This window comes from Falco naumanni, chromosome 4, assembly GCF_017639655.2.
Source record: "Falco naumanni isolate bFalNau1 chromosome 4, bFalNau1.pat, whole genome shotgun sequence".
Lineage (NCBI taxonomy): Eukaryota > Metazoa > Chordata > Aves > Falconiformes > Falconidae > Falco > Falco naumanni.
In genome coordinates this window covers 15,676,018-15,689,320 of record NC_054057.1, presented here as the reverse complement: position 1 = coordinate 15,689,320, position 13,303 = coordinate 15,676,018, and the positions used below count along the sequence as shown (strand labels likewise).

The window sequence follows — 13,303 nt, the reverse complement described above, 5'->3', positions numbered from 1 at the left end:
AAAAAAAGCTTTTTTAGTAAATTCTCTGCTCAAATCAACACTACAAATCCTACATATCCAGATAACTCTGTTCTTCCTTTATAAGTAGGATTTACCTGTACATAGGCTATATCTACAGTGGCAGTTGGTCCTTCAATAAAGGAAACTGCAAAAGTCTTCTGTAAAAATACAGAGCAGTGAATTTTCCAAAACACTGAGAATTGTGCTCTTAAGTCAACCCATTTCAAAAATTAGTATATTATAATATTGTTTCAAGTTTTTATAAAAAAAACATCAGATTGGTACACTTGGAGTAAACGCTACTGATCAGTCTTTCACTTCTTATACAGAATAAATACCTTTTCTAGACTAAGGGCAGCAATGCAACAAACAAAACACACCTCTCAATAAAAAACAGGGGTTAATACACAAACAGAATTTGATTTTTCACCCCTGACAAATGACTTAAGAATTCATGCTCTTTACATCATGGTGCACTGCAGTCTGCTTTTAGTCATGTCTGTATTTTTGGTCTGGATCATTCACAAAAAAATCCCCAAATGCACAAGCACGCAAATGTTTGTATTATCGAATTGAAAAGCTGCAACCAAGGCTAAAGAACAAACACAAAATGACGAACACATCCATGACTTCATATCACTTTAGCAGCATGGAAGCACAGAAAGTTGGTGGAAATAGTCAAATGGAAACTCCTGGATCTCATACAGCAAGTAAGCTCAGGGATATGAGCTGTTAAGTTGTAACAGCCTCTTAGGGACATTGGTACCTTGAGTAAGTTACAGAAAAGCTCACATTAACTCTGGCTGAATCCCACATAATAAAGACCCACCACTGAATCAGAAAAATCTCAAACTCCTCTTACTGCCACACTTTCCATAACATCCCCTTCGGTAGCTCTTCAAAGGCAAACACAATGATCTTATCATTGATTTTAAGAAATATTATACTAAGGCACAATTTACTATGGTATCTACCATAAAATACACCGGGGAGAAGATCTATCAACTTTATCTCTAGGGGTCCCAATTATTTTAAAATCAATTTTCTGGCAAAGATTTATTCTTCAGTTCCAGCTCCCAAGATTTTTCAGCAGCTGCAGTTTACATTTCAAATGACCCAGGGGCAAGGAGGAAGAGAGGACTTTTGGCCTTTCTACGGGCAGATAATTATGTTGGATACAGAATAATTAGATTTTTATTTAATGCTTTACTTTTTGTAGTAGACAGTAAAGGAAGATATACACAGCAAGAAAGATCTGTATGTAAAAGGGATATACATCACTATTATTTGATGATTATATTTTAAAATCTTTCACAAGTGTATAATTAATATTGAACATGGGAAACCTACCGAGGAAAGGCTAACCGCTATTCATAAACACAAAGCAACAAGATCTAAGAATTAAAATAAATGTGCAACTGCACTGTAAGACAAATATCTGAAGTAGGGCATTTCTTCTTTCAAATATCTTGAGTATTTACTACAACTATCAAAGTATGTGAAATGAAGGAAAATACTTTTCAGTAAGTATAATATGAAGGTTTGTACTAAATGCACTGCTCCGCTGCAGTTTTGTTTTTATCATTTATGAGCAGCTGAATGTTAATAACTTCCAGTAATTATGTGGTGAAATGAAAGGGGCTTACTTTCAGTCCCAGCATAAGCTCAAAAACTGTTTGTTGCACACATTTATTGGAAGGGTGTCAACACAATCCCAGTCATTTTGCCAGCAGTCTCAGCAAGCTTACTGAGGGAGAACAGTTTGTATTTTCAATTCCTATTCAGTTTCCAGCCTCAAGGTTCATATTTTTATAGGAATATTTGTCTTTTGAAATGTCTAAACCACAATGTATTGTATTTTACCCATTTCCCATTATTTCCTACAGTTTTCTCTTGCCTATTAACAAGTAGTATAGAATACCAACAATAAAATAGCCAACAATCTTAAAATAAAATGTCCCCCTTTTTTAATATAAAATCATAATACAAAATGACTCCCAGTCAGTGAAGCAGTAATTGCATGCAGGCATGAAAATTATATTTTTTTTTCCAAAAAATTAGAAGTGTACATGTTATCAAGCCGTAAATATTACAGACCTACAACATGGTATAAAACAAGAAAATACTATGACCAAAAGCTTGAGGGGCACTCAGCGTTATAGTCATAAATAAAAACTTTTGAAGCTCTCTGACAAAGCTGCAGCCTCTGCCACCGTGCTCTGGACATTCAGTGGCAACATAAAACCTTTGCCTTACCAGAATTATAAGAATTTCCTACTTTTTAGGGTATAAAATCTTTGCTTCGTTTTTAAAAAGAATTCACACGAAGTTTGGCTCCTTAAAAACATCTGATTTTGAAAGTTGTATTCCTTTCCCTTGAGTACTAAATCCTGAGGGATATTTTGCTTGAAAAAAATTATATTAATACTTCCATTATAAATTATTTTCATGGTCTTTTGACACCTATGAGTCGATGCTTCCTCCTCACTTTGAAAGAGAATTGATTTAGTCTAAAACATTAAAAATACATATCCAAGCCCTTTTCAATAGTCTCCTGTTCTCTTCCTTGCTGAGAATATAGAAGATTGTCGTTTACTCTGATATCAAGGGTTTCAGATTTAAGCCCGCAGTGTTCCAATTCCCATTGATGATTACACTCTGGAAAGGACAGATTAATTCTCTGAATGGACTGTCTGTGAAGTGCTAGGATCTCTAATGTAGAGCAATATGCCAAGCTATTCTTAGTCAACCAGTAAGATCAGAATTTTTTACAAAAAGAAAAAGAGCAACCTTCCTCCCAAGATTAGTTTTTTTTTTATATTGCCAGTGATAATACACACCCCACACACACACACAGTTTATTTCAGTTTGTTCAATGAAACGTTTCAATATGGATACCTGATAGATAATTTTTCTATTCCACTTACCTCTAGGGAACCAAAACAGAGAAGCTATGCATTGATTTACATATTATAGAAATTTGCAGAAAAAGACAAAAAGTGATTTACAAAGCCACAAACTGTCAGTAGCTGTAGTTTTGATTAATTCAGTTTTCCATGATCATTTTACAGATATTATTTTTCCTGTCACTGTGCTTAACAATCAAAATGGTATTCTGAGCTCTACACAATGGTTAAAAGAAATCAGAATTTACTAAAGATGAAAAGCTCCACTTTAGAGACAATTTTCAAAATTTCAGGTGAATCTATATCACAATTTGCAAATAAACTCAAAATTATTCTATTTAAACTGTCTTAATACATTCTAACAGTAGTTTAATCACTCCAAAAGCAAAAATTTTCAGGAAAACTGGACTGTGCTAATGTGTCCTGTCTCAGATTAAATAACTGTATGATGGTTCTTTCTGCTAAAGACTGACCGAGGAGACTCATTTCCAAGTCCTCGGTCAATTTGATTCAAAGTGACCTATTAAGTACTCCAGTTACAACTCTCAACTGAACAAAAGCATGTCAATCATCCATTCCAAATTTTGATATCTCACTGAAGTATATCTATGTTTTAATTTACACAAAATAACATATCTTAATAAGTTTTTTTTAAGAGTTCACATTATCAGAATGGAGAGCAATAAGGACATAACAGTGATACAATAATCAGTAAAAGTTCTGTGGAAAAGAAATGCAAATCTTGCTTTAAAAATACACACCTCTCAGGCTCCTGGAATGTCTATAAAAATAACCTTAATTCTTCATAAACTTTCAGTATCAGTGAGTTAAAACACAATGAATTTCAAGTATGGTCACTTGATCATGATAATACCTAATAAACCTACTCATCTCCTGAAGTATCAGAAATTATACAATTGAAAAGCTTTTGATTACAATCATGATATCTTACTCTGAAAAATGATTTTATGAAATATTATTCCTCAGGAAATTTTTCAGCTTAAGGATGAAGTTCACTACTTGTTACAAATGGAACTGATGAAAATCTAGTAAATCTTACTTCTTTTATTTTAGCAGAGCTTTTTTGATGTTGCTGCTGTTAAAGCTTAAAGAGTAATATTTTTTCAAGTTTTTGCCAGGTTGTGATTGCATATCTTAGACTTGTTATTGTATCCAGCTGGAAAATAAGATAATTCCATTATTCCTTGACTTCTAAAGACTTGTCTGAAGGCAAGGAAGCACAACAATATTAGTCTTTTCTCCAGTTCTGCTACTTTTAATATTATATTAAACAAGAACTGTATTGAAGTTTTTAGAAGTTAATTTTCAGATTTTTATTTAACATATAATTTTATGAAATGTTAAGATGTATTTTAATATTGTCTAAAATAAATAGCTGGTTAGACAAGTTATTTTAACCATATCTCAGATACTTTTCCAAAGCCTTTTTTTTTTAAATTATTTTTAAGCATTTGTGTATTTATAACTTTAAAGTCAAGCCTGACTGAGATTTCAGCCCTAAGTAGCTACAATTCCTTAAACATAAAACCATTGTTTGCCAAATGATTTTAGCTGATTTGATACATCAAAAAGCTTCAGACAATTCTGAAAAAAAACTTTTAGTCTTAGCCATATGATTTAATTTTAGATAGTCCTGTGAGGAGCAGGGAGTTGGACTCAACGATCCTTATCGGACCCTTCCAACTTGAGATATATTCCATGATATGAGAAACACAATAGTATGTCGAGCAATTTTTTCTTGCTTCTGGCCTTGTATAGCTAAGCACTCATGTCTGAGAGTCTTCACATGGAACTATTTGCACAAATAAGGACTGCAATTAGTCTTACATAACCAAGATCTTTGGCTATTATTCTTATTCCTAAGAAATTATAACACAATCTGTTAAATGAAAGAATGGGGGTGAGAAGAAAGTACTTCCCTCAACCACAAAATCAAGACTCCACCAGTAACCTTGGGACATTTCCAAGATGGCAAAGCATTCATTTTACACCTCAGACTTCCAGCACTTTGTTAGACAGATAATGTTAATGAAACTTTCTGAGCCCATATAGTTCTTTGAAAGGTGATCTGTAAGGTGTAAACATAAATGCACCCTTTGCTAAATTACTGACCTATGTTTTCAACACACTAAGGAAGGTAAAGTAGGCTTTACACCTTCAAAAAATCATTTGAGACTCCTCTCATTTTGCATTTTCTGCAGATCATGACACAGCAAGAAGCAAGGAAGCCCAATAATGGTCATTATGTGGGTTTGGAGCCTGTTCTAAAATATAGTCTACAGTACTGCAAATCCTTCTACACACAAAAAAATTATAAAAAAATCTTACTGAATTTAAAATAAAAAGCACCCCTTCAGATTGATAGAGATATGGGTGATGAGGGACAAATGGAAGGGAGTGGGTGGGATCAAAGCAACGGTCTCAGTTCACACACCAGAAATCACTTCTTCGTACAGTCAGCTAACACTGATTTCAAGTATTCTCAATTCCTACAAAATGTAATTCTACTACATGACAAAAGGGCTGACCCAATCTCTGAAGAATGGCAGAAGTTTGAAAGAGATACAACAGAAGACTGGCAAGTCTCTCACAAAACAATATCTTTTCACAGAAGGACTTGCAATCAAGCATCTTTTAGGTATTTTAAAAATAATAATGGAATATCTAAAAAAGAGCCATTAAAGTGAATTTAAGCCATCTATTCAACAACAGGATTAAAATCTGTGAAAATTAAGATCAACAGTTCAGATTTTAACCTGTGTAGAGACTGCAGTTCTTGCATGTATGATTAACTGCCCTTTCTATGCAAAGTCTCTAGGGAAGAGACTGGTAAATAATTTGGAACTTGCTAAAAATCCAAACCCATCTTCTGTTACTGAAAAAAAGAGGACACAAAGCAAATCCACCCTGAGCTGTGAAAAAAAAACTCAGAAAAAATGAAGCTTTAAAAACATTCCATAGCTACGGAACAACTTTATATTAATTTCATAATTCATTGTCTTATATAGCTTCTGAAAAGAAAACTCACAGGGGGCTGAGAAAGCCCGCAGAAAGTATTGTCACTCACTTGATGCCTTCTTATAGTCTTCTCTGGGCACCTGCCCTTGAAAACAACACAATAGATTGGATGGTGGTTTAGATCTGCTTCATGCTGAACAGAGATTTGTGGCAGGACTGAATTCACTCAAGTTTGCAACTCCAACTGTAGTACCCTAATCAGCTGACCCTTCCTCACAACCTGTTTATTCTTTATTTACTATTTATATATTCACAACAGCAAAAATTCACTCTGGAAAGTAAAAATAACCAAGAAAGAATGGCATTTCCCCCTTCTGCTTAACGCTTTAACCTAGAAAAATAAATACGTTACCATTACAATATGACATTTTTCAATAACTGGTTTAACAGTAACATCAAATAGTAGCCTCACATTTTTAAAACTTAAGATATTCAGCAATTCATCAGCAACATGAAAGAGAACACAAAATTGAAGGTTTAAGGTTAATAGCTAATTTCTTTACTAAAGGGGGATTTTTATAAAATGTACCACTAAGGAGTTGTGTTTCACATTAAAAACGGTGATTAGCATTACAGTCAGCACATGACTAGACTATAAGAACTCACTTGCAATAATGAACTCCAACCAACGCCTTTGATATGAACTACAATGATGCACAACTTGACAACAGTGTTATTAGCTGACACAGAACTTAACATTTCAAGAGTCTGTTTCTGGGTAAGTCTTCCTGCCTGGTGTTATTCAGTAAAGCAGCATATATGCAAATATAATACAACAGCAAAAATCACATTAATTCTTTGCTGGTTTATATTAGCATTCCTTCTCTAACAAGAAAGTCAGCATTTTTACAACTCAGTTTTCATAGATGGGAAACCAGCGTAATCAGAATCCAGCTCAAAATCTACATAAATATTCCCCAAAGTTCTAATAAAACTGTACCATCCTCTGACAATCTCTCAATCCAGCTGCACTGAGATTTTCTTACTAATATTACACACCTTTAACATGTAACTCTACTGTTCAGTTCAGCTAACTAGGCCCTATAAGCTTACCTGCTGTCAGAGCTACTCCATATTATTTTATTCATATTCATTACAGAAAATAAGTAAACACATAAAAACAGAGAAGTAATTTAGAAGCAAATAGATTTACTTTTTAAAGTGAACATTTCTACCTTAAACTAGGAAATTAAAATGACTGAGAAGAACAAAGTGTTTTTAAAGCAATTAATAGAAGCCCACATTAACAAATTCACCAAGAAAGTACTAAAGTGCTAGCCCTATAGTATAAAGAAAAAGAAACTACAGCAGGTTCAAAGATAATCTGGGCACAATACCAACAAGTACTTGTGAACCAAATCACAATTCTAACACCACAAACCAATTAAAAGAGTTGGAGTTTGAGGTTTTTTACTGTTTGTTTTTTGAAATCGAGAGTATGGATATTACATACACCATTTCAGAACATACAGAAATATCAACAAATGCTAATGTAGAACATCATGATGAATGAAAAGAGGATCAATTCATTACTAACACTGACTCTAAAATGTGCTTTTAGTGGCCTTTAATAGAAAATGCATGGGTATGAACAGTACCATAAATGAAGTTTGAAAATTGCACGATTCTTACATGATTCCAAAGACACTGTGATAAAGAGTTACTTTAGACAAGATAGTCTGCTGTGGTGTACATGGTTGATCTAGCTATCACCTCACAGATACTAGATACGTGGCACTTAGAAGCAGCAGATGGTTTTGTTGCTCTTCAGCACCTTCCTGTTTTGTTTTCAGCTGCTTTTCCCCCTTTTCTACAACAGTGCCTAACGTCTGTCTGGGAAACTTACAGTACAGACTGGAGGTGGGGAAGTTTCCTTAATTTGTTCCCCGTCCTTCAATCCACCGTAAATCTAAGATGGGTCACACCATTAGTTTTTAGATTATCTTTTCTCCCTCAGGAAATGACCTTAATGACAAAATACAGGAATGTGTCCCATTCTCATAATTATTATCTGATGCAGTATCTGACACTCCCCTCACCTCCACTCTATTTCCTTTACTGTCTTGTTTCCTTGCAACCAAAAATGGATATTTTAACAACCCATAAAAATCGGAATCCATAGTTTCCAGTATTTAGCTTTCAGATACATTAATGTCATCAAATGCTGTAAGTTTCTGACTAAAGGTAAGCCAAGTAGCCGCACAAAAGAGCCCACAGCAAAATATATAGTTGCATTTCATTACCTTATTTGTAAGACCAAGAGACAAGAATCATGATCCACTATGTTTCCTGCAGTAGCACAGTACAAAATATCTTCCCATAGACAAAACATTTCAGATGAGCTGATCAGTATACCATATTAATAGAAACTACGAAATTCACTTCAACTCCTCCTTGTTACTAGAAAATCTATGAATCTGATCATTACAGATCACAACAGTGTACAAGACTCAAAGCAGGAACCAAAAAAGCCCCAACCCTTAACGAATAGATTATGTCTGACTTCTGACTCATACATACAGTCTATACATTAAGCTGATCAACACACAAAGGACAAGGTATCTTATAATACTGCTCTTTTTGAATACAGACTTTGCATAGTTAAATCAGATCTCGCCCTGCTGCAGTCATTTGCTCCCACTATGAGAAGTTCAGTTCCTCCAACAACTTACGCAAGTAAAATCCAACAAGAGTAAATCCAACAAGGGGAAAAAAAACCCTAATGAAAATGCAGTAGTCCAGAGATTAATCATGAACTGAAGCTACCTGTTTCCTTAATATCATTGATTTCTTTTAAAAATCAGACTCAAAATAGCTAAAGATGAACTCTGCTATTCATTTTCACACTGGTTTTAATGTCCACAATTTTTCTTATCAGAGGACATTAAAAACTCTTGAGGAAAACAAGGCAATACGTACTTAGGAGAGCCACAACACAATATTATTAACACTTTTAACAGCAGACTATCAGCTTTGAGCCCCGTGTAAAATAGGCAACTGATGAACAAATTCTGTTCAAAGCTCATTCTTCCGGTATCTAATTTTGTAATAAACAAACTCTAAGTGAAGTTGTATCAGACAGCAATTGTTGCATGATGTAACAAGAGGTATGCAAAGGAAACACATGACTCATTTATGCTCTAACCCATTAAGCTGAAAACAAACAAGAAAACACTCATCCTTCTCTAAAACTGGATTTTCTTCCTGTGGATGCTCATACAATCAGGTGTCCAAATATTTAATGTGCTCATAGAAACACATTAAAGTAGGGGGATTTTTACAGTTACCATCTTAAACATGCTGGAACTAATAATATTTGTGAAAGATGTAATTGGGACATCACTAGAATTCTCCACTGCTAAATTGAAAAGCAATAGAGCAGAAGAGTTTCTATAATACAGAATGCTCAAAATTACCCCAATAGTGGAGCAATGGCAAAGATTATATTTTTTTCTGTATTCTTACAAAATATTAATTATTAAAGGCATTCAAAGTAGATATATATTAGCAGTATTTTATCACAAATTTTTGATTTTAAGTTTTAAAAGGCATTTAAAATATTTGAATATCTGTTTGTCTGCCATGTAGATCAAACTACCTGTAATAGAAAATTGGTGTCCAAAAAAAAAAAAAAAAAGTAAAAAGGAGATCGCATGTTTCTCCTCCAACACCACAAGAAGTTAGCTGATTTACAGTATCAGCTATGAAAAATAAGAAACAAAAGATTGGAATGCATCTGTCTCCTTTCAAGTGCTAAAATAAGAACTGCTCAAATGCTGATGCCTCTATCAGTAAGCACACAGGAAAAGACTGAGGGAATGGGAAGAAGAAGAAAGGTAAGTGTGAGATACAAGAAAAATGGTGGGATTAAAGAAAAGAAAGCAAGAAAGAGAAAATGTGTTAGGTGAACATGTCTGAGAACAAGCTATCATATGGAACAAACTATATAAAACACAGTAGCCCTCATTCTCCTCCCAATTCACAATTCCAAATAACGTTAATAAGTATTTTTGAAAGAGGTGGAAACAATAAGGTAAAATGCTAATTTAAGATTTTGCCATTTTACAAACTCTTTGCTACCATCATTTTTATTCCTTTAAAGTAAAACACAGCAGAAAGCATCCATCCTTAAAACCCAGGATAAAATGTAAGCACCGAGAAGCCACAGAGACTCAATTAAAAGTGACTCGCATCCCTGTCATCAGTACTATAATATAGTAGAGTTTTTCCACAAAGAACAATTTAATCCCAAAGGATCTGTGTCCAATGTTACTCATTTACTTCCAATCACAATAATCAGACACTTTCCATAAGCCTAATGAAAGGGGCAAGAGACAGCATATGCCTTAAGTAATTCTGAGTTCCACGCATACTGATGAATTAGCCATCAAACCAAAACAGAATCAATTGTGGTTGTTCCCTATAGCGTGTACCTTGTTCCCATTTTGTTCACTAGCAAATATGAATATATTATTCTGTCACACTTTTGATGCATTGGCTACTTCCAGCTAAAGTTATTGGGAAATCAAAGAATCAGGAAGACAGACCAAAAGAATTGGATAAATTTTGCTCCTTCAGAAATCTAGCCGAACAAATTATTAGTGAAAGTAAAAGAAGAGGGCCAGTAAGGCACATAAGAAACAGAATAATTAGGGATGTGTTAGTATCTGGAATCTAGTAACCAGTTCTTAAATAACAGGACACACTGGTACTTGAAATTATTAAGAGTTCATTGATATCCACAGCTGCTCTTAAATAATATTAAAAATTGCTGTCTGCTGCAAGACCATGAGGATGAGTGTGCATTCACAATCTGCCTACATTGAGCAAAATGGCAAATATGCATGATTCCTCAAATAAAGAGAATTCATTAGGCAGAGGAAAAGTGCTGCTATAATACCGAGCATTCTAGTTACAGAAATATTTTTTGTAATTTTTGAAGTACTAGAGTAAGTATCTGTAAGTTAATTCTAAAAATAGAAAGCTGCATTATTTGTATAATACATAAAATCCTGCAATAGCATAAACAGCTTCTATATCATAAAAATATAATTAAGTACATTTACTGTATTCAAACTCTTTACAATATCAAGCCATTCTATTTCCTAGTTAATTTTTAGCCTACTTAGTATATTAAAGCACTGTTTACAGTAGCATCATAAAAGATTAAAAGAGGATATTTTCATCTCCTGTAATAAAAACAGTGGGAAAACAAATTTCCTTTTTTTTTTAATCTTGTGCTTATGTCAAAGTAGGACAGTATGGTATGCAGTGACTTCCTAACAGTAACATTATCAGACACCATGAACAGACAATGGCGAGTGCAAGAACAACTTAGTTTTCTGGGCAGATTTGGGAAGAGAAATAGCTGTGTGCAAGCACGCAGATGCCAGAGATATTAATCCTTACTACTATTAACAAATGCTGTTTAAATTCTATGCCACTTTTTTTTGTTTGTTTTTGGGGTTTTTTTGTAAGTCCATAACTGCCTAAACTTTGGAACAAAGAGACATTAAGATATTTCTAAACCTACTGAATGTACTTACACCAAACATTAAAATCCATATTTAGGAACTTTAAAGGGTAGCTATACTTGCAGGAAATCTGAACAGCTTTAAAGACAATTGATTGGTCTAAACCTTTCACAAACACACCACCTTTGTCCTAATACAAATATGCTTAGCCAGACAACAGTTTTAGTAATGTTTTGGTATTATTTTTTTTTTTAAAGTTTGAATGATAATTCTAATGTTTAAATTCTTACAATTTTGTCTTTAGTGTTTCATTGGCTAAATCCAGATTAAAATAACCAGGATCATATGAAATTGCACAAAAACCGTAAGATTGTGTTCTACAGCAAATACTCTCCAAGGATTTTCTAAAGCTCCTAAGTGCTAGTCTAAGTAGTGTGCCAGTGAGATCTAAGTTATTGTTAATTCCTAATTAAAAATAAAAGAAAAGAAAAGAATTGGAACAGAAAGAGCTCAGAACAACAGGGAATGTGTAGTTGTATCACCTTACGGAAGCAGGGCTGTGTTCAGTCAGAGCCACCAACAGTTTCAGAGCATACATTGGTACTGGGTCTGGAGCCATCAGAATGTGCTTGTACCTGAAAGGGAAGGGGCAAAAGGAACAGGTCAACAGTGAAAAAAAAATGTCAAGAGATGCATGTTAAAAAGTTTATATTAAAAATATATAATTTCCCATTTCCAAACTTTACAATAACCACAATGGAAATACAATGCTGTTTGGAACTGTACAAACCAATAAACAAGACTCACTTAGAAACTTTAAAACCAGCATCAGATTGACTTTAAAAGCAGCATTAATCAAAGATGACATCATGTTTTAGAGAGATACACAATCATAAAATATGTAAAATTTATAAAACACATACACATTTATAAATATAAATTATATTTAAATAATATTTATTTATAAAATATATTTATAAAACATGCATTTTTACTATATGCATATGATTTATTTATTAATGCATATTATATATTTTCATATATTTAAACAGCTAACCTTCAAGCCACACGTAAAAACTGAGCCTCAAAACATTAGGCATAAGATTTATTCAGTGCTCCAGAAGACCATCAACCAACTTGTACATGATTAAGCTCTGTATTTTGTTTACATCATGTTTTTTCTCAAAATGAAATATTTACTTACAGAACACTCGCATTGAGCTGTATGTTTTATTTCAAATTTTAAAAAAATACTGTAACTACAGAATACTTCCATTCTCTGAGTTATATGGAACAGAACAATACAAAAATACTCCAAAAATATGTTTATTGAGAACTATAGCACTGAAGATAAAACTATACGAAAAATATCTATGAAACATTTCCAAATATCACTTCATGGAAATATTGGTAAAGCAGAACAGGCTGCTGAAAAACAAAACAGACCTTGCTCTTGCTGCTAACATTTCAGTAATACCCACCCTACAAACAGGGCTATTTTTGTTTTCTTTAAATCAAAATCTATCTGGACAGCAACAAGATACAATATTGGAAGAAAGAAAGATGTAGGCATAAAAAACACCATGGACTCAGCCATGTCAAAGCACCGTCTTTGATTACAAATAGTACTACATTTAACGTGCAAGTAATAGAATTGGAAGCATAAATCTCTTCATCTGTAGGAGAAAAAACATGGAGAAAAATGAAAGGATGGAATTTGTAGGAACATGTAGGTAGGTTATCACGTTTTGTGCAACAAAACGCTTCCTGTATGTTTTTCTTTTTTGTGTTCCAGTGGGGGGAGGGAGTGGAATCAAGCAAATCACCAAGAATTTTACGTCACATCTTGAGATCCCTGGTGCTGCCTGAACTAAGGAATTTGGA

General features: G+C 33.6%; 1 protein-coding gene across 3 annotated transcripts in view; it reads right to left on the bottom strand.

Moving 5' to 3' along the window:
• Positions 1-13,303, bottom strand: part of ULK4 (unc-51 like kinase 4) — a 246,219-nt gene that overhangs the window by 126,307 nt on the left and 106,609 nt on the right. For all 3 annotated transcript variants that reach the window (XM_040589959.1, XM_040589958.1, XM_040589957.1), the window contains exon 30: positions 11,962-12,054. In XM_040589959.1, coding sequence (XP_040445893.1) covers positions 11,962-12,054 — 93 coding nt within the window. The remainder of the gene's footprint in view (positions 1-11,961; positions 12,055-13,303) is intronic.